This window comes from Numenius arquata, chromosome 10, assembly GCF_964106895.1.
Source record: "Numenius arquata chromosome 10, bNumArq3.hap1.1, whole genome shotgun sequence".
NCBI classification, from domain to species: domain Eukaryota; kingdom Metazoa; phylum Chordata; class Aves; order Charadriiformes; family Scolopacidae; genus Numenius; species Numenius arquata.
The window spans coordinates 12,540,850-12,563,580 of NC_133585.1; the positions used below are offsets into that span (position 1 = coordinate 12,540,850).

Consider the following 22,731-nt stretch of genomic DNA (forward strand, 5'->3'; position numbering starts at 1 on the left):
ATTAAGACATAAGTGCCATCTATTTTTGCCTTTCTGGAATTCAGATCTTTGTATTTATTCTGTATTTTCTTAACTATAAGAAGTCAGCAGAATTCCTCTTGGCAGCTGTGTTGCTAGCTACCAGTCAGGTGCACAGCAGCAGCAATGGGCCTCTTCCCAAGATCACTGACTTCTCCACTGAAATTTAGACTAAATCCTGTATAAGAAAAAAAACCAAACCCAGTTCAAGTGTTTTACTATAAATATAAGGAAAAAGTAACATAGTGTGTATCAGATAGCAAAGAACTATGCAGAAAGTGTTACTTATTTTACAGTCAGTGAGATGGTAATTGGATTACATATTCTGTCTATGAGTTTAATAAGGTACAGAAATATTGAAGATTTCAGGTAGATTAAAAATATTGTCAAATAATGTGTTTCTTATTCTGAAAACAGGCTGAGAAATTAGTATTTAAAAGCAGGAAATAATTAAATATCTACATTTATTGCTTACGGTCTAAACTATTCCAGTGAATCTGGCAGTTGGAGAAAGGGTTAAGCTTGTTCTCTTACCCCCATGATCTTAGTGTGGCATCTGGCACAGGTTGGTGCAAAGAACTGTTCGTAACAGCGCTCACAGTACACACTATTCTGCTCTTCCACAAAGCACATATCAGCCAAGGATGTCTTGCAGTAAGCACAATTGAATTCTTCTGGGTGCCAAGAGCGACCCATGGCTACCAGGAAAGGACCCCTGTAAACAATCGTAATTATCTTATTTGTATTGCAAAAAGATTGAATAACCCTGATTACAAACCCACTTTGTTAGACACCACATATACGTATAACAAGCATTCTACTTCAACCATGAAGGTGCATATTAAAATAAGATCCAGAAGCTTGAACAGAAATGGTCTTTTTCAAGATCATTTTTCAAACACTTTGACAATTGGTTAAAATATTTCATTATTGTTTAGTCATATACATTGGATTTACAGACAACTGTTGGAAAAATCATCAATTGTTTTCATATCTACATAGCTATAAGTGGTCTTTGTAAACAGCTGCAAAGACAACAGGAAAAGGCTAAGGCTTGTAACACAGAAGATAATGCTACTATTTGAAAGCATGAAAAAGCAGGCAAATTTCCAAACCTGCACACTCAAACCTCACAATAGCTCCTAAAGTCTCCTGGCTTCTTTTCATCTGAGAGAGCACTGCACGCGGCATGTTTTAGAAATGTCAGACTATCAGATGACAACTTGTTGTTTGATTATATGGAGGACACATTAAATTAGTTTTGGTGATTTACTCAATTGTAATTAGATATAGTGATTATTACTGGAGTCTTTCAGTTTCAGAATATACAAAGGGCAATAATCAGCAGTTCCACATCACCAAACTAGCTCCTTTTAGTGGAGGAGACTGTCATTAAACATGGATTACTTAAAGTTGGTTAGCTGTCCACAGGGTAACAATGGGCACTGGTCCAGCAGAATGAATTGGGAGGGAAGGGAGAGGCCTGCTATGAATCACTGGTAATAGAGTGTAGGCATTATCTTTCTCCAGACACAAAAGCAACAATTACATTTGGCTGGTGTTCTAAAAATGATGTCTCGTTCCTTTTCTCTCCATAATCCTCCCCTCACCCCCCAATTCTCCCAATCAAGTTGTACATACCTCCTTCAAGGGGTACCTTAGGACCAGAAACTTGTTTGAAAACCAAACAGTGATTTGCCACAGCATCCGAGAAACAAACAATTAGCATGTATAACTTTGCAGTGATAAAAAGTGAACCACAGAATAGCAAAATGAGCTCTGGAAATGTTAAATTAATGAAACAGACAACAGACATCCCTGCTGGGTAATTTAACTGAGTCTTAGGCTCTGGTACTGTATATTAATGTACAATAACCAGTCTCTCGGATATTTTTTTTCTGCTTCATCCCTCTTCAAAACCTCGTGACCTTACCGAATTATGCTGTTACAGTGCCCACAGAGAGGAGTTCGGCTGCTGGCTGGAAAACGCTCAGCCCTCTGAACTGTTCCCCGGGCTACTGCAGGAGCCTGGGAAGAAGTTGAAACTGGAGATGGGTAAGCAGGAGTTGAGGCAGGAGATGGTACTGGAGCACCCCTTGGTAGAATGTGCTTTGTGACAGTGGTGGTGGTTTTTCCAGGTGCAAATTTCTGGGAAAAGGAGTCATCTGTTACCCAGGGAGGGCGACTTGCAGGCTCATCGTTGGCAGGGGTGTAGGAATGAACTGGTGCTGGTGCTGTTTTAAGTATCCCAAAAGAAACCAAGAAGTATTTTAAAGTCTTTTCTTCTGATGGCAATACAGCAACACTTACCGAAGGGTACTCCAAGACACAAAAAAATAAAAGCTTCAGATGACACTTAATTATGGTCTGTCCCATTATTGCTCATTAATTCTGGACTGAAGCCAAGGATATCAGCACAATCACGGACTTCTAATCCACATGCATTACAGAAGTCATTGTCTACTGGCTTTTACAGATTTTATGGAGACCATTTTCAAGGGCATCTCTTCATTTTCTAGTAGGAATGGATATGACAATTCTGTGATAATTTCAAAGACTGCTACATAATCTGTTTAAGGTCAAAAATAGAAAGGCCAGATTCATGTAATAAAGCTTTACATGGAATACCCTATAATTTCAATAAGAAATTATGCTTAAATTTTGATCTCATTACATTCATTAAAATGCAGCATTTTCCGCAGATGTCAATGTTATCTATCATTTGTAGGTTTTACTCCTAGGTTTCTGAAGAAAAACAGGCTCACACGGGGAACGCAGAGATAGAGAGCACTGGAAGCAATATTGAGGGAGCCAGTTCAGCTCACGTGACCAGCAAGACAAAGCCAACAGCACTTAGAGGAAGGCCAGACTTGCGGTTATGACTGATCTCAGTTCAGTTCTTGGCTCTGCCACAGACTTCCTGTATAACTTCCAGCAAAGCATAGTAGCTCTGTGCCTCAGTTCCCATGTATAAAGTAGAAGTATTACACTTCCTTTCTTCCACCCTTTGACTATCACATAAAATCTTCAGTGTAGATCGCCTGTGTGTTTGTATGCACCAGGCTCTAATCTTGGGTGGAGTTTTATCACATAAAAATAAGCAGAAGCTAGAGCCTGTACATACTGACAAGCTCTCCCATTGCCCTCCTCTTTTGAAAACGTGAGATCTTGCATTGTGTAGGATTGAAGTCGCTGCCCGAGAAACTGCCTCACTTTGCCAAGTACAGGAGCGCTAAAAGCAGTTTTTCCTTTGCAAGGAAAACAAAGTGAATGATTGTTGGTTTGTGTGAGGAGGAACAGAAACTTGGAGAGTTGAAGTGTTTTGCCCAAATGAGAGAGCACAGATTTGGAAACAGAAGTCGGTTCTCCTGCAGTCTAGGCCAACGCTCTCTGTAGTAGATCCCAGTGCCAATAAGATGATGACCAAATACAACATCTACAGTTTTAGGGGCTTGCAGGTAGAAAAGTATTTCAACCAAGAAGAGGGTTCCAAATGTAACATGGATCTTTCTGGATAATTAAGTGGTGAGAAGATTATGTTCTACTTAACACTCCTCCCTTAGCCCACACCCTGCCGCATAGAATAACATACACTGATTATTGGCAATTGCAAGAGCTTAAATTGCATATATATCAGTTCACTGTGATCACCCTAGTGATCTCTGATTTGCTTCTTTTTATTGAGTTCAGAGTTCAATCTAATGCATCTTCTTGATAAAATTTTCTTATGCTACAGCATCAACAAAGTTTCTGCTTTATAAAACTGTATCCCACCTTAGCTTGAGGCTTCTTTTCCTTTTTTTTTTTTTTTTAACTTGGGAATGGTAAACAGTGTTTAAAGATTTCAGAACAGAGAATTTATATGCAATCTCTTTAAACCCTGAGGCTGTTGCTATTTATGTATTACGGTATTAAGCAAAATTAGAAGGCAGTATTTCATCTCTAATTGGCGAGTTCAAAAGGATCCCATCTATGAGGCTCTCTAATTAAATAAGGTGACTTCTAGCTCACTCAGTTTTGTGAAAGGATTCTCCCTCCCCCAAGAGCCAATTCCTGTTCATGCAAAGTATGGCAGTGTATCCCACAGAGGGCCTAACAACATGGTCAGATATTCACACCCAGAGTTCCAGAAGTGAAGAACAAATGCAGTCCGGGTACTATTTTCAGGATGTCTTTTTCTATAATTTAGTAAATTTAGCTTATAACCTCTTAGTTTTTCACCTTTTCTTCCTTAATCTCACAATGTTGGTGTTATATTTTTCCAGTTTGTTTATTCCAACCCATGTAGATAGTATATGATTTATCTGGGTTCAGATTAATCTAGACTCCTCTGCAGGACAGACCAGGGAAGAGTCTTTGTCTTTCATTCTCTCTACCTTCTATTTCTTTTTACTCTTATATATCTTTTCTACTTGCCGTGGAAAAATAAAGCAGCAAAATAAATTTTTTCCAGTTGCTGAAAGAAGATATGGGGGGAATTATTGCAAAACGACAAATGTTGGGTGTTCGCAACTGCTCCGAGTTCTCTTTTCAGCCATTATCATTTAATTTTACAGGCTGGATTTATTACAACATATTTTCCCCCTGTGAACAGGCTGGAATTACTATTGATTTAAAGTAGTGTCATTGCAACGTATTTGAGGTTTTATCTATTGTTATTAAAAGGGAATTACTATCTTGTTATGTTATAGCTATATCCATAAGCTTATATGTACAACTCTCGTCTTAGTCGCTACGTCATACAAATTGACCTTGCATGTTTGTGTATTTCAAAGTCTTCCAACATACATGCAGCAGATAAAAGGTGCTGTTTGCTAGTAAAAAGTACTAAGATTCAGTATATCAGATAATAGATTCTCAAAATGTCAGTATTGTATGAGCTGACCCTTAACTGTTTAAAAAGGAATAACTAACGCAGTAATCAAGCCTCTATCACCTTATTTTTCTCAGCCCTCAAACTCTCTTAGACTAGGAGAGAAAGAATGGGCCTATTGTTATCCTGAGAGAATGGCAGAAGAGGTTTCTCTTAACAGCCATAGGAACAAGCCAATTCCTTGCTTCTGGGAAATTTGGAATTCTCTCCATCAGCTCTTCATTTATGGTCAATGGATATTTTCCCTCCAGAAAAGAAGGCGTGTTACCAAAGATTCATTCAGTAAAATAAAGATTCTTATAGTCTCAAATGATTTGGTCTTACATACTAGCTTATTTTAGTATTGAAGGTGCTTAGGATTCAGTAAAAAGTTCATTGACATCTGTGGGAATCTTTACCAATTTCTAAAAGAGCGCCTCTTTTGACCAACTTTAATTGGCCTCTACACTTGACCAATTTTACATACATGAGTAGTCCTATTTGGACTTACGGATATAAAAGGAAAGATTTCCTTTTTTACTTTTAGGCATCATGTTACTTTGTAGTATAAAGCTGGCATTTGAGTTGCATGGAAAGCAACTATTGAAAGCACTATTCTAGTCTGGGAAAGCCCACAAGAAAGGAATACACAAGTATTTTCTGCCATCTAGTGGACCTTGTTCAGAAAAGAAGCCTACGCTACTTTTAAAAATGGGGTTTGAAATTAATGGGACAGAGAAGGGAAAAGATTTCAGAGTTCACAGCTTTCCCTATAGAAAATTCCCATCAGAGTTAGGTTAGTCAAAGCAGTACTCTTCCATCGCTTTAAAGTGTAGACTTAGGATTAATCCCATCTGAGCCACACACTCAACAATGCAGTTTCATTTCAGGATTGGTTTCAGTGTAAACAAGATTTAGCCCCATTAATTTTTTTCAATCTAAAACAGATTAGTCTTGAAAACCATTTTAGTGATGGATTCAGGTTTCTGGATATTGCATATATGAGGCTGTTGTGGGCCAGCAACTTCCAGATTAAAATACCCACCATTTTTAAGGGAAGCAAGTCATCTCATTCCCATTGACACCGAGGGCTAGCATAAAGACACTCCTTTTCTAAATTCTATGTTGCAAATCCTTATAGTAATCTCCACTATTTCAGCCTTTTCACCCAGTGGATTTACAAAAATAGCAGTCTAAGAAATTCTTTGCTAAAATGAGAGTGCAGTTATTGCAAAAGCCTGAGGTTACACTTACACTGGAAGAAAAATTTGGATTTTGTGATCTCATATGTCATCATTTGAGAACAGCTGCTCCTCTCAGATTGAGGTTGCATTTTACACTGCAGGATGGAATTTATATGCATTGACAAAGTTGGGTGAGGAAGTTTTTTAATTGTCTTGGTGGTTTGTTTCAAAGTACTATTGATCTTTCCAGTCTGTCATAGGAACTGCTATTTCCTCCATTTCTTCCCAACTGACAATTTCCCATTTGCTCAGGACTGCAACTGTAACTGTCTTTAGGGCCAGCTCATATTCCAAAACCAGTATGAATTGCTACTACATCAAATACATAAAACTTTAAAAAGGTACCAAAACAAACCCCACACTTTGGGGTTCAATTATGAAGGTATTTTAGAATCCTTTATTGGACATTTCAAACTCCTGAACAATACAGGGAGACTTACTGTTTCTTTCTCTGCCAACTTTAATGCTATTTGAATTTTGTCTTTGTCATTTATCAGATTAGATATTATTCTGAATTTTCTCCTCTCCTCTAGAGTACATTGTCTCCTTGCAGTGCCTGCAAAATAAGAATTTTCCGCATGCAGGTGGAAAATATATGCAGCTGAAGTAAGTTTGTTGTATAGATAGTGACACAGAACACAGGTTCCATACTGTGTATTTTAAGCCTTTATTGGGAGGCAGTGGGGCTCAAAACCAGCAATATAAGGAATTGCAAAGAAGATGCCCATCACAGGAGAAAAAAAAAAGAATTGCCTCTTATTCTAACTCAACAGCCAGCTTTTTCTTTAACAGATATAGCTACTAATTGGATATAGCTACAGATTTATTTCTGTGGCAGGTTTGTATACTGAGAACTGGAGTTTATTCTTCCTCCAAACGAGCATGGGACTTAGTATCAGTCAGTGTATTTAGGAGATATTTTGACTTGCCACAGTTTGCTCTGTTCTGCATTATGGAAATAAATACTCTGTCTTCATCTTTCCTTCTTTTGCAAGACAAAACTAATAATATTTGCCTTCAGTGAGAACATGGTATATACTGACACATTTAACAAAAAACAAATGAGGAGAAGCTGAAACCTTTATTTACTTTGAGACCCTCAGATAGTTCATGATAGCTCTGAACTGGCTTTTTCCACCTTTATAGCTCAAATATAAAGATCAATCAATTGATCTGTCTGTCTGCTTTATGTCTAAGTAAAATTTCAGCATTCGTTTCATTTCAGTAGATCCAGAGATAGAGCATTACAAAAGACAGAGTTTAAGATTGTTAGAATTCTTGGCCTTTTCATATTTACTTGACTGTCAAGATATAAATCAACTTTTTAATTCTCTTGCTAAGATCAGAACAAGCTTAATTTGAAACAGAACTGCATTTAGACTTATATTGCTGCCTCATTTAATTTGTTCATTTTGAAGGTTCACATTTTGGTCATCAATGGTTTTAGAAGTTCACTCCATTTGTAACACATTAATACAAAGGGAATTTAAATAACATCAAGGAGCATGTTTTCCACATGAATGAATAATCAAATATATTCCTTCAGTAATTGGATCTGTGGGAAATGGAAGCATAGCATTATGAAGTACTTTAATAGGTCATTCTTTATTTCAAATATAAGCCCGAGTTTGAGGAGTTCAATATATGGCCTTACCTATTTTGCACATATATCCTACTCAACCACCTTCACTTTCTTTATCTCATTCCTGAGTTGTGCATTCTTAAGCTATTTTATCAATTCTGAAGTGCCATTGGGCTCCCAATTGGGTGCACTGGACTATTTCCAAATGTATTTCTTCTGAAAAATCAGGCTACACATTTTTTATTAGACTTTTCCCTTGCTTTTGTTCTTTTTTCCTCCATTTGTTCCACATTTTCATTCTGAAGCAGAATACAAATACAACATAATCTTTGATCTTCAGATGATCTGAAGTAAAACTAGCAACTAGCAGCATTTGGTTCCATATATATAAATCTTTCCTGACGTGTATCTTCTACTGCAAAATTGTGCATTCTTTGCATTTTCTTTTTCTAAAAGAAATGCACGTGCATTTCCGCTCTGAATCCTTTCAGTACTTTGAAGTCATCTTACCTGGCTGGTAGACAGAGGGCTTTATACTGGCAGTAGTAACAACTCTCGGTTTTGAAGTAGCAGAAGCAGCAGGGCTTTCACCATAGCTTCCAGAAACTGGCATTGGTGTATATGGCTGGTTTGTGTTTCTAAAAGCAAAATGATGGCATGAGAAAGTTTATAAACAGCAGAAGTTACTGATTATGAAATAACAGATCTGGCAGCTTCCAAATCACTCCAAGAGGAACTGTTCTTGAGAGCTACAGAAAGAATGTTGTGAGATTCATTAGTCTTTATCATTGCTAAGAAAGGCTTGGACAATTCTTTAGAAGGAAAATAAGCTGAATAAGGATTTTAAATAATGCCAAGTTGCTCTAGTCACAGAAAATAGCTTACTGAAGGAATATGACCAATTTATTAAAGGAACTCTCAGTTTAGCAAGGGATCAGACTTCAGGAATGTGAACAGAAACTTTGAGTTTTCTGTCCCTCTACAAACAAACAGGCCTGTTCTTGTCTAAGATAAATCAATGAGGGATATCCTGTTGACTCAAAAAGATACTGGCTCAGCACAATTACTACTACTACTACTACAAATACTAACTACTGTTTATAAGCATTGTACTCTTTTCAAAAAGATTGTAGTAATCTTTAAAAAAGATTTCTGAAACTATTTTTTCCTATTTAGACTGAAACCACAATTTAAATTCATTTTTCTAATGTTCAGATTCAACTAACCCAAAAGCATCTGATATGCAATATTATGATGCAATTTCTGCATTCCTAGATTAAAACATTTGCTCAGGATTCCAAACATCAATAAGAATTTTTTTTCTCTATTTTATGCCTCCAATGGTGATTCTCAGTTTGATTATAACAGCACATTGAAATAAATGCCTCTTCTATTTGCCTATTACTTAGGATGATTCTATTTGTAGTGGCTTTGCTTCAGAGACCACTAAAAGAGCATTACAAACAAAGCAACAGATAATAAAGAAGTACAAGGAAGGGAAGCAACAGATAACAGAGATGGTACAGTAATAAAAAACATTTACTATTGAACATCATTCTTACACTGAAAACAGTTTTACTTTCTTTTTCCCTTCAGTTTCACTATCTGTATGAACCAGATCCCTATCCAAGTTTGGGAGTTATTTCCATAGTGGCTTTGTCTATAGGAAAATATTTGTCAGCATAAGAAAAAAAGCGTCCAGCTTTGCCAGACCATCAGTCCATCTTGAGTTGTACTTTAAAAGTAGAAATAGATGCCATCTGGAGAGAACACGTTATCACTTTTAGGACAAACCCAGTACATTCCTTCCAGTACAGGTAAAAAACATTCTGACAAATGTAAACTTTTTAGTTTTGAAGAAAAGAAACCCATCCTCACAATGTAGCATTTTGCTACTCTGACATTGCTTATATTATAGATCTAGTTTGCATAGCATTGCTGCCTCAGGCTAATTTATTTTGTCTATTTAGTTTGACCTAGAAACATAACTATTGCTACAATGACGATAGCTCATTATTTCTGTACCTAGTGTAGGGCTTAGGGCTGGATGTAGGTCCGCTGTACCATGACAGAACAGGACTCCCCAAGATAACCTATTTTAGTGGGTTTGTACTCACTGTAAATGCTGTGGTGAACTGTGCTGTGATTTTCTAACCACCAAAGCTGTTCTAAGCACAGTAAGACTTTTACTTTCTTATCATCTATTTCCTATTGGAAAGGTTGGATATCTATTGATACCTCCTCATCTGTAGTGCATAAGAACACACTGTACTTGCGGTCACTGGACAGAGGACCATTGCTCCTACAGTAGCAGAGACGGGAAGAGGAAAGCTTCAGGTACACTGGCTTCACACAGCTTTCAAAATGCCTTAAACTAAATACACACTGTCAAAAAAAGTTTTCCTTGTTTCAGAATCTACTATTCAAGGTAAACTAGATAGAAAACCAGTAAAACAAACTTACCTTTACAGGATCAGTGATCAATATTTACAATGTGGATTAAAAGTTTTTAAATCATGTGTCATACAGCCTTAATCTGAAAATGGCATACACTCAGGAAAGTCTACTCCCAGATGTGCTGCTCCACTGGTAGAAAGATTCATTTGAAGCTCTCTTAATGCACAAAATACATAAAGAAGTTCTGAGCCAGATTAGCGATACTTAGACTGTCGTGAAGAAAAATGGTTATTCAAAATTCAAGTGATTCCCAAGGTTACTAGCATGATAAAACCATGCCACTAGATTTCTTTGTATGTTCAGGGAAATGAAGTTGAAAAAAACAAAAACAACATACACAAGAATTGTATTCATAGTACCAAAATCATGGCAAAATTAAAAAAGTCAACTACTGAACTCTTACAAGTGTGTGATGCATATTAAAATCAGTAAGAAAGACAAAAGGGGCTTGTCAAAGAGATATAAAGTGTTACGTTAGATCATTAAGTGTTTTAGTGAAGTTAAAAGATTTATCAGAATTTCTGCTGAAGAGAAGGAAATAGCGTGTGATTAAAAGAAAGAAAAAAAGAAAGAAAGAAAGGATAAAAAGATGTACTAAGAATCAAAGATGCTTTAATGGAACAGGAAGCAATGGCATCTTGAAAAGCAGTGAAAGCACCCTTACTGAATTTATCTGTAGCAGTCAATGGCATGTGACAGGCAGCGAATTAAATACTGACTCTGAAAACTATTAGTCATCAGAAAAAGAAAGAGTAAATATTTCTAAGCGGTTCATTTTTATGTTAATACTTCACTAGATGCCTAATAGCAGCAATAAACTGGTTTGTTAAGTGCTTTTAAGGTAGAGTAGCTGCACAAAACATTTTTATACCTCTTATTTGACTGGTAGCTGATGGAGGTGGAAGAATGCCGGTTGAAACTAAAATGAGACAAAAGTTGTATTTGAAAAAAATTTACCAAGAAAATCAGGATATCTTGTCCTATAGTGAATTTCCTTATGAATAAAAGGTGCTCTTAAGTGCTAAAGTAAACAACGTACATAATTATAATCACATAAGATCAGTATTACATTGCATTTTGCTTATCTTATTTAAGCTAGGAATCATAGTGAAACCTGAATAATGGTAACATAAATAAATGAACTGAGTATATTGCTCCATAAGTCAATTTCATCCAGTTTTGCTCGTTCTTTAGTTGTGGAATTCTAATTCAGCCACTGGCCTGCTTGCTTTGACATTCGCCATTTATTTCTATTAGCACAGAAAAGTAAGTACGAGTTTCTTTTTGTCAGTGTCATAAGCTTAAGTTGCATCTTGAAAGCAAACTTCAAATGAACCAAAGTCCAAAGATCAGCTGTTTCCTATGACAAACCCACAGGAAGGACAGGCTGGAAGTAGTTGAAGTAACAACGTTAAGCCATCACATTCAACTTTTCCCTTGCAGTACCATTCCTCTGTTCATTTACTAAACAGAGTCTTAGGTAAACAGGTAGATTTTTTTTTTCCTTGGGGAAACAGCATCATTTCAGAACATAAATGATTCAGTTATCTAAACACAGAAAGTACTTAAAAGCCTGCACAATGTATAATCTGAGAAACAAGAGGATTCAGAATGAACACAGCTCCCATCTAAATGCCGAGCAGTGCACGGCTACCTGGCATCGCAGAGGAGCACAGCCCACATTTGCCAGAACTACCAGAAGCCTATCACATGCTAGTTATTTTCCTAGCTTCTGGAGAGGAGCTTTTCTTCCCTTTACCACAGACACGATGCTTGGATTAAAATCCTAGGATCACAGAAGCTATACCTTCCTTTCAGAACCATAATCACAACTCTTTCAGTCGTTTCTCCTCTTTTTGTATTCCCAGTGCCGTCTCACTGGTTGCCCTGCTTTTACCCTCCAGATGGAATAGCCAATTACATAAAGAGCTTCATAGTTACTTAAAACACTCCTGCTATGCTTTCTTCTTTGCAAGTAAGATTGTAAGTGAAAAAGTAAGATAACATTGCAGATTTAAAAGTAAGAGTAACACAATCAGTTAAGGATTAATGACTTCAAACATTCCTCTTTAGCAACATTATAAAGATTTTACTCATGTTAGATGTTATGCATGTGGCCTTGCTCACAAAGGCAAAATCACTACAGAACTGGATCTACCAAAGTTTAAAATCAGATTTAAATAGTTAAGGACATTAATCAAGAAATTCTCCTGCTTTTTCTTGGTGGACCTTTTTAAGGCATCTAGAAGGAAGAAAAACAACCAACAAACACTGGAACAATGGTCATAAAATCTCAGCCGCATTCTACCTGAGCGTGTTTTACAGGATGGGGATACTGTTGTAACTAAGGTCATCCATACTTTATTTTTAACTAAAATCATATGAAATGCTGCAATGCTCCAATGGTCCATGTCAAGCTGAAACTGGATTTGTAAGTCTGTATTTTTGCATGCTAATGCATTGCTTGGTTTCCAAATGGAAACTATCAGATGCTCAAAAATTTGAATTAAAAATTAATTTAGAAGCCAGTCTTAGTCCCTTATGTTAAAATATAATACATGACAGGTTTTAAAATAAACATGGAAGTAGTTCACAAAGATAAAGAACCTATTTCAGCAGCAACACAGCCCTCCAAAACCAGTTTGCTTCTTGTACCTATGTGGGTACCTTCTTGTACCCATAATTAAATTGAAAGTAGTGTACTTCCACCCAAATAAATAGAACTACATCAGCAGTTAATTTTATTTCTTATGTTTTATCAGCTCCATGCAGGAATTGCATCCCCTAGGTAATTCCCATGGCTGTAAACAGCCATGCTTACAGCCTAAAATTCAGAACTCTTCTGATCTTCTGTTCTGTAGCTATTTCATTTTTGCATTGGTTTCAGTGATGTGAAGCCAACCAATAGCCAAACCAAAGCTTTCAAGTACGTACCTATGCCTAGCACTTAACTGCTGTTTTCTATGATTACTCTTGAGAAAGATCATTATAGTTCTTGATGTGTAGTCTTCAAACTTGTACACTTTGTTCATTTCAAACATCACCTTTGGGTGATTCCTAACTACCTTTTTGTATCAAGATAAGAGAGACATGGATAATAGTAATCTCAAATGTGCTGCTGATTCAGTTTTTCCTTATTTCTGAAGATTGTGTTCAGATAATTAATCTTAAAATCTACTGCTTTATTCTGTTACTTTTGACAAAGTGTTAATGAAAGCAATGAAAAGGCTTATCAGTGAGGCAGTACAGCAGCATTCTCTAGTTCTAGTGATGGATGCTACCTTTCCCTGTCAGTGGTCTTTTATTAGTCATGATTAAGAGCATAATAAAAGAAGGTCTGTGATCCTGTGTTTTCACCAAGAAAAAAAAAGAAAGTCTGTCATTCTCACCCAGTGTCACCAGACAAATATTTTCATTTTAAGATGGCAAAACCAGCACAAACCAACTGAAATACCTTTGTTCTGAAAGGATCTTTTGGTGACATATCCTAAATCTAAAACTTAGGTGTTTCCTAGCTCAGTTTTAGTGTTAAAGATAAGCAAGAAAGCTATTCCTTTAAATACATCATGCTTTTCAAATAGTCTCTGCCAAGCCAATCTCTTAAGAAGCTGAAAACCTTAAACGAGAGAGAGTAATACAGAATAAAACCAAATTATGTTAAAAGAAAAAGAAGAGAGCTTTACAGATATACCTAGACTGAGATGAGATAGCAGATGAAATAGTGGAAGCTGCTAAGGACATGTTCTTGGACCCATGGAAAGGCTTAGGCTGTGAAAGAGAGCTGGGGGCTGCATGGACTCTGCAGAAGACACATGAAAGCATGGACAAAATAATTTAACAAGGACAAAAATAGTGACATCAGAATCAAGTTTGTCGGAGTTCAGATACAGGAGAACTCCTGCAGAGTTACCAGGAACAGGTTTTCTGTAGCTTACATCTGCAGACTTACAGAATAGCACAACCAAGCACATTCCTACAGAACACAAGACAAAATGCACACATTATGTAAAAATCTTAAAATCAGAGTCTACCAATAACTAAGACAGACAGAATTTCAGGACAGGACTTCTGTCAACAATACGTGTTTTATGGCAAGATCTGAAGATGTTTGAGTCTGAATTCAAGCTAAATTTTTTAATATGCAAGCAGTACCAGATAAAAGATTTTCCTATTTAAAACACAAGTCATCGGCATGATTAGTTTAGTAGAGGCATTTATTTTTTAAGCACGTATTAGATAATCCATTTTCTTCATGTTACAGTTTCAACTGAAGGATAAAAATTACTTAAACCATGTCATTATTTCATGAAGAAGGACCTTACAGCACAGTTATGAATTACAGAATAATACCTTATTCAAACCTCCTTTGCTGGCTGGATGATTGATTTTCTTGCACTGGAATAAAAACACTGGAGCCAGGTAGATGATGGTTAGGTAAAAACTGACTAAAGTGAGAACTTGAGTAGTTTGTATACATAAATAAGTCAACTAGCAAAAATTAAACAAGAAATAGAGCCAAGAGAATATTTCCAATTCCATATACAAATCTAAGGTATGACAGACTACATCTTAGGTCTCAATTATTTAAAGTAGTTTACGTTACTCTAAGTGTGGTTTTCCTTGGATTTTTAAAGCATGCTAAAATATACATCTTTTTGGAACGTTTGTGTAGCAAAAAACCAAAGAGAAAAGAAAATATGCACCAAAGGAATTCACTCTTAACTATCTCCAAAATCACTGTAACGTAACTGACAGCAGTATAAATCCTACACGTTTCTTCACAGACTGACAACTTTTAATATAAAACTGTATCTCCTACAAGTGTTATGAATGCATACCTCCTTGAAACTCACTTTAGATCTATAGCTAAATCTCTAAATTAGAGAAAAGGGAGTAGATAGATAAATCTAATAGAAATTAATTGACTTAATACCTTATAGAGCAAGTCAATTATCAAATGTGTGGTTTTATTGACATATTGCTTATTGTCCACCAGGTTTTACTGACATCTGCTGTGATATGGTAAGCTCAATCACATGAGTGAATGGCATTTTATAGTTTTCCATGTCATGTCATACTGCAGAAACACTATTAAAAGACCCTTTATCCAACCACTGTAACTATTATGAGGACTTGTTTTTCTATTTTATTACAAGTGGTGAAAAAACTTCTCTAATTTTAACCCTAGACTTGCTTTCTGAAAAAGCAAACTGTACTGCAGACTTAAAGCTACATTTTTAGGGGAGTTTTATTTTGCAAATTCTTTGCAAACATGAACAACATACTTCAAAATAAGAAACCACACCAAAGTATATAAAAGCATATAAAATAGGTTACAGCTTTTACATACTACATTCTTAAGTTAAGAATGTGTATGTAGCATTTCCAGAGCCATACAGGGCTGTATCTGTGAAAGGACAAAGCAACGAAGCATTACCTTTGGAAGGAGGATGAGAAAGACTCTTGCGCTACTGAGGTGGCTGCTGGTGGTGTCATCAGACTGGCTGTGTTTTGAGCAGCAGTAGCAGGCTGATGTGCTGAAGCGTGTGGTGCAGGAGCAGAGGCAGAACTGGTAGACACCGGAGCATGCTCAACGGGGGTACTAATTAGAGTTAAATTAAATAAAACAAGAAGCATCTTAAGAAGGTGCATATTTAAGTGTAGAGCATAAAACCTACTATGTTTGAACCTGAAGTTGCAAACATAGTAGCAGGCTGTGTTACTGAGGGAAAAGCACAATTATGCAAAGAAAAAAAAAAGGCATTTGTTAGGCCTTTTTGGATGTGCAGTTAAGACTTTAATGCAGTTTTGGTCCTGCTTGACTGAAATTTATCCTTCTCACTTAAGTCCTGCTCCCACTGAAGCCACTGGTAGGACACGTGGCAGGCAGTACTTAAATGGTTGCAAAGAGCCTGTCACAAACTCTTTGAGCTTGGATAAATTTCACCCAATATCGACTCCTGGAGCTGAAATTTATGTTAGGAGCAAACTTTTTAATTTGATGAAGAAAAACAATTTACAGGATATTATCATAGTCTTGCATCAGCAGGTTTCCTGCAAGTTCTGATAATCTAGAAATAAAGTCAGCACAGTTTTGTGTTGGTTTTAATCAGTTTTTTGCAATCCTGGTAGTGGAAAGATGTTTAAAAGCAGTCCATTCATCTCTGACCTAAATTCACCTTACATTACACTGGCCAACCCATCAAACAATAAGATGCCTTTTTACACATAGAACACTATACAAAATACAAGGGGAAGACGTAGCATGAAGTTTTACTATACCAGTTTTAAAACCACTTGGGTGATGAGCATAAGTTGTTACCCTTGTGGCCCTCTTGTGCTATTGTGGCACAAATAACACGGAGCAGAGAGATATTAACATTTAATTCATTTTCTCTTTATTTTATTGCACAATAGATTCATTGAAATGAATAAAAATAATTTTTAAAAATCTCATCTCGTATCCTGTGGCCATTTTAGTAACTTACTGAACTACTAGTGTCTTTCATCACCTGCTACAAGAGCATCCAGTGCTCATTAACATATTTCAGCCTTACAGCCCCCCTCAAATTTGGAAAGTGTTACTTGCCTCTTACAGACAGACAAATGAGGCAAAGTTACCTATTAGACAGCTTTGCAAGATAGTTTAGTGAAAGCCACCCACTGCTAAGAAACGAACCAGTCATTTGGGAGGTGAAGTTTGTTGTCTTCCACTAGCTCTTACATCAAAGGGACTTGCAAGATTCAAGTTCTTTGCTGACTGTTTCAATGAACTTTATATCAACAAGATAATATCTACATTCATTATTCACTTTTCAATAAACTTAAAAATCACTAGGTCATTTAAAATTAAGGGGGGGCGGAGAAGAGGAGAAACAAGGCAAGGCAAAAGCTTAATTTTGTGTTTAGGCAGATTTTACTGTGGATTTTATTAATTATTATCCACAGAACAAATAAGCCACTGCGAAATGACTAAATACCATTTGATTTTTCAGATTATTGTACTGTTTTGGGGCACAAACTTCAGTGACAATATAAGCATATGCCCCTCAGGCATAAGGGACTTTTTTTTTTGATGCCATATTATTATGCTGTAGATTCATTTTCTTTAGTAGTTATTTTAATACTTTTTTTTTTTTTTTTTAAAATCAGAGCATTACTGTACGTGACATAGTTGTCTTGTCCATGAGCAATGGTACAAGAACATAATGGATATATTTTTACTTCTTTTCACCTAACTCACAAGTACATGCCACGTCTCTGGGTTCTGACAAATGACTCCTATAAGGGTGATGGAATTCATCGATTCTCTTGTGCAATATACAAAGAATGCCCAAAATATTCTTTCCTGAGCACAGTAAGTCTCAGATAACAAAAGAATGCTTACAGTTCCATGACTGTTTTTCAGTCAAATCTTAGCTCTCAAACATTCTTTCTCTCAGCTTTTTTTCCTATGCAAATTTGTCATTACGCAATTATTTTCTCTGTCTTTCAGCCATTCTCTCTAGTATTTTCTTTTGCTTTTCTCAGAACCACTGATTCAACAAGTTACACTCCTTAGGACCTAGAAGGAGGGCTTGGTACTTCAGAATTCGTGATAGCCATTACTCTTCAAGGGACTGTCCCATTTCCCCATCCTCCTCCTCCTCTTCTCCGCTTTCTTGTATGGTTTAATAGTCTAAATGATGGTGTCTTATTTCAGCTGGATATTTTACTGTTTGATTAGCTGAAATGGAAGCGTCATTGTTACGCCCAGCAATTTCAAAGTTGAATGTAACCCACGATAAAAGCAGAAAATCAGTATTTTCTCCCTTATGAGCTTCATCTGCAATCATAGACGTAACAAGCGAGCTCCTGAAAATACTCATCCTGTATGCAATTCTGGTTTTCAAATCATTACGCCAAAAGTTTTGCCACAGTTTGTCCATCATATTATGCATTTGACCTTCAGAGCAGTGTTTCCATCTTGATGCATTTGCATTATGACATAAATTCTTCCGCTTAACTAATAGAGTATCAATTACATAGACTGTGTAGCAGACTAGCTGTATATCACAGCTATGGGTTGTGAGCTAGTCTGTTACTCGGTTTTAATACTCGCAGGATTTTTTTTTTCACCCTGTGCAACAGTGGATACTGGAATTGTAACATTAAAAGGTGTCGAGTCAAAATTTAGTATTACACATCTTTGATTTGGCAAACACAAAAGGACTGGAAGTGTCCGCGCATGAAAATGGAACTTAATACACATCCTAAAAACAAATACAAACTAGGATTTCACCTATTTTCTCTTTCTATTTTCACCGATGTGAAAGGGAATTGGCTACAGATTCCAAAAGAATCAAGACTTCATACTTTGAATAAAAGAAAACAGTGAAGTTACTTAATTGTTATAACAATCTCCAAAACATCAACCAAAACACGTACTCAGTGATATATATTTACAAGAAAGAAAGAAAGAAAGAAAAAAAGATAATAATACGTGTGGACATGGACCTGTGTGGAGACAGATTTGAACTGGACAGACATATATAAAGAAAATAAATGCAAATATACTGGAATACCTTATAAAATTTAAAAGAAATACAAACAAGTTTTATCTTGCATGCTGTTTGTAATAGTTATTTTTAATGTGATTAAATGTTAGATGCTCGATCGCCTTCCTGCAGAGCAAAGTACAGCAATTAACAGAGCAAGGAATTGGCATAAACATAATTGAAGTAGATAGAACCAGGGTGATCTGGTTACATAAGTTATAGGCAGTTGGTAACTAATTCTCCACTCAGTTTTATAGAAAGAACTCAGACTAACTTGACTGTTTTTACTTTAACAACTATAAATTTTAAGTAATTTTAGTTAGATATTCAAATAAAATAACTTTTTTTTTCTCAAATTGCCTCCTTCCTAGATTTTCCAGGTTTTTTTTTAGTTCTTCAGATGCAGAAGCATTTTAAGAACTGATAAATATGAATGCTGCTTTATGAAATAGATCATCTGTTATAACAGCTTCATTATTACATACGTTACAGAGGTTTTTGTTGTTTTTTTTTTTTAAAAATACAGTTATCCTGTACACTTTTCATCTTTACAGTATTTTGCATTTTTAGGAAAAATCAAAGGAAATGGATGTTCTCAAACATCTCCATATTTGTGGTAACAAATAAACATAAAGTGTACAATGTGAGTAAGTTACATGGATGATAAACACACGTATCTCTTCTCAGCTGATTTTCACTCATGAACACAGATCAGTAAAGGTTAAGAGGATAATAATGGTTAACAACCATAATGAGAAAACACAGCAACAAACACACTAACGTTTAAAAAATGAATGCAGATTATACTTCTTTCTCTCAGTAAGGTCCTACGTTAGGAGACTTTCTCTCCAGGTAACAACCACTACAAGTGGATTATTAAAGCAGTACTTAGTCTCCCTTATGTAGTGCGTGAAGTTTCTTTTTGTTTCAAAACCTTCAACAGATCTCTTGTAAAGAATTGAAAACATAGGGAACAAAAATAGAAACGAATAGGCAAAAATTATCTCTTATTGTAGCATTTGTAGAAAAAATTCCTGGAGAAGGTGTTTAGAGAAAGATACAAAGTGGAAGAGCTTTGCAGTTGAACATGGGAATGTTTGTAGAAATACAGTGAATAGTATCAGCTGCTGCTTCTCTGCAGAAGTTGCTTAATGACTGTTGTCTCTATATTGTAGATGAGACCCTTAAGATTGACACTTAAAACGTAAAACCCACATGAACTAGAAGTTGCTGGAATGTGTAGAACTTGGATATCCGCCTCCTAGGCAACTGGCATTTCTGTCTGAAGGAGTTAGAGGTTGTTATTACCAAACCATTCCAAAGCTCCAAACCGGGTCAGTTATGCAGTTACACATCACCGTGTACCTTCGATTACTGGATGAAGTAAGAGGGACTTTCTGGCCAGTAGTGATGAAACTGGCCCCCCTCTGACTTGTGCCCGCTCCAAGCCTCACAGAGCCCTTGGAGGCCACTGGCTTAGCATTGTCAGTGTTGGCATCCATGGCGAATGATTTAGGAGGATGCCATATACTTGAAGTCACATACTGTGGCGCATGTGTAGTAGCTGTAGGCCTGGGTAACAAAGATTACAAGGGGATTTGTAAATGAGGTATTTATTATGTCACCAATTTCCTAGGTAAGAGCAGGTACTTGAGAGAGAGACAGAATCCCAACTGCAGAAACAGCTGGCGGTTTAACAGAAAAAGGTTTGTTCAGTTTTTTAGTTTTCAGAGGTACATGTGCTTACACACCAAATAAAGCAGCATTTTAGAATGCTGATATCTGGCCCTTTAAGTCAGCAGTTATTATTTATATGAAGTAAAGCCGTCAAAAAATAACAAAAAACCAAACCTAAAAGTGCTGAACCTCATAACTGAAAGATCAAGTTAAGTCTAGGTTTAATAACGAAGGCTTTATCTTTCTGTCTTTTCTTTTTCCTGGAAGAAGATTTATATCTGTAAATATACAGTGTCTTCTTTCTGTATCCCCAAATTCCGTATGCCATAGGAGATCATCATGATATTGCAGCTGAAGTCATGAAAAATCTTGACAGTTTATTAGTTTATTAACGCTTTAAGACCAGGAAAGGCTTATAAGAATTAAAAAAGGTACCTTGTGTTAAATCTGTAAACCATATTGCCAGGAATATCAAAATAAGACATATAGCAGAGCTGTGATGATAATGGAGGTGGAAAAAAGCTATGGTGTGACAAACCGTGCATGATTAAAGCAATGCAGTATGACACTAACACCGGTCATACATCAGAAATTGTTCCTGGTAAAATAAAATAAAAAAATAAATACAAAAGAGAGATTTCAGTGTAGCAGCTGCATAGTCCTGTAGATGATTTTACACAAATGAAACTGCTAGTGAAATGCTAACTCATGTTACTTGTTTTTTCAATTTAATTTACATACAGTTATTATGCAGGAATTGGGGGTTTATTTCATTCTATTGACATAATTAATTTAAAAATCAAAATCCATTTTCCCTACTGGTCCAAGTGCCAGTCGCCATTGCATTGTCACTAATAATGATAGTACTTGCACTTGGATTTTCACTCTGTCATAAAAAAAAAATCCAACCACCAAAAATAAAAAGTGGTTGCAGGAATCAACAAGAAAGAGGAAAGTAGTGAAACAGAATTCTTTTAATGACAAACTAATAAGAGGCATTTCTTTGCTTCATTAAACAATTGGTCAGATTTACTCAAGAAGTGCCTGTGTTACAGTACTTGTGTGTTTTAGTATATGAACTAATAGAAAACAATGAATTTCTATATGTAACTGCAAAATGTGCTGAGATTCTTTGGGACGAAACAACTTTTGAAATGAAAGAACTTACAGAGTTACTAGGTTTTGAACCTCATAACCCATCGGGGATCAATCAAGATATGAAAGAATAATATTTAGATTTTTAAAACAATCTTGAACAATCTGGACAAAGTTTAAAATGGAAATAGCCCTTAAAACTCCAACACAAAACTACAATATTCCATTTTAAGAACATTTGATAAAAGCTGCTTATTTTCAGGTTAATAAGTTCTGAGAAACACGATCCCTGCTTACCCCATCTCACAGAGCTTTTTAAAGTCTACATTAGAAAGAAAAGTCTGACAAACCCACTTTGTTGAAACCTCTACATTTATCATCTGCTCAAACAGCATAGAAATTTCATGTTTTTGAGGTAAGAACAATATGAGGAAAGTGGAAGTAAACTCTGAGTAGGAGGGAAGCCAAACACACACCACAAACATTACCTGTTTTCTGATGCTGCTGCAACATTTTCCTTGTCTCTGTGAAAGGAGGGGATACAGTATGAATAAAGTGGTTGCAATGGCCAGTGGTGGCAAAAATAAATAAATAAAAAAAAACAGGGAGAAAGAAGATGGGTTGATGTGAAATGTTTGGTTGCAAAAAGCATCCTAGAGTGGTTGCTCATAAATATAGTTGTGAGAAACTTCTTCAGCTCTCCAACTGAAACCCACCAAATATGCAATTTTACTGTATGCTGCTTCACAGTTGCAAACAACTTTTATTCAATATTAAAGTAAAATGAAGGAATATTAACAGTTATATATACAATATCTAATTTGTAATTTCAGGCATAGTTTTGGCTTTAATAAGTTCCCTCTTAAGAAAAAAATTCAAGAATATTCCAGCAGAGCATATTCTGATGCCAACTCCAAGCAGTAAAAATAATCAGACTTGGGCAGTCTGCAAGGATCCAATATTTTGAAGTATAAGCAGTTAAATAAGTTTAACAAAGACTCTTCTAAGATGGATTATATGTCTGGCATCATTTAAAAACTCTGTGTCACCCAAGTAAGTACTAGTTTTCTCAGTCCAAGTTGGATTAGAAACAAGTTAAATCATTCCTTCACTGAGGTGAGGAGTGAATCAGCCTCAATTTGAGTGATAGAGAATTAGGCTGTTATTCTGTAAACAGACATAAAGGCTTATAAAATAACTGATCAGTTCAAGTGCATGCAATTGTGTATCTGTGTAAGAAATTAAGACATAGATATTTTCATAAAGAAT

At 36.0% G+C, this 22,731-nt stretch overlaps 1 protein-coding gene across 4 annotated transcripts in view; it reads right to left on the bottom strand.

The window, feature by feature from the left end:
• Positions 1–22,731, bottom strand: part of LDB3 (LIM domain binding 3) — a 129,312-nt gene that overhangs the window by 13,196 nt on the left and 93,385 nt on the right. For 2 of the 4 annotated variants that reach the window (XM_074154296.1, XM_074154295.1), the window contains 7 exons: positions 21,951–21,986; positions 15,591–15,755; positions 13,845–13,952; positions 11,025–11,072; positions 8,207–8,334; positions 1,952–2,252; positions 553–733 (listed from right to left, as the gene is read on the bottom strand). In XM_074154296.1, the coding sequence (XP_074010397.1) occupies positions 553–733; positions 1,952–2,252; positions 8,207–8,334; positions 11,025–11,072; positions 13,845–13,952; positions 15,591–15,755; positions 21,951–21,986 (967 nt within the window). The remainder of the gene's footprint in view (positions 1–552; positions 734–1,951; positions 2,253–8,206; positions 8,335–11,024; positions 11,073–13,844; positions 13,953–15,590; positions 15,756–21,950; positions 21,987–22,731) is intronic. The other 2 variants (XM_074154298.1, XM_074154297.1) reach the window with 1 other exon arrangement.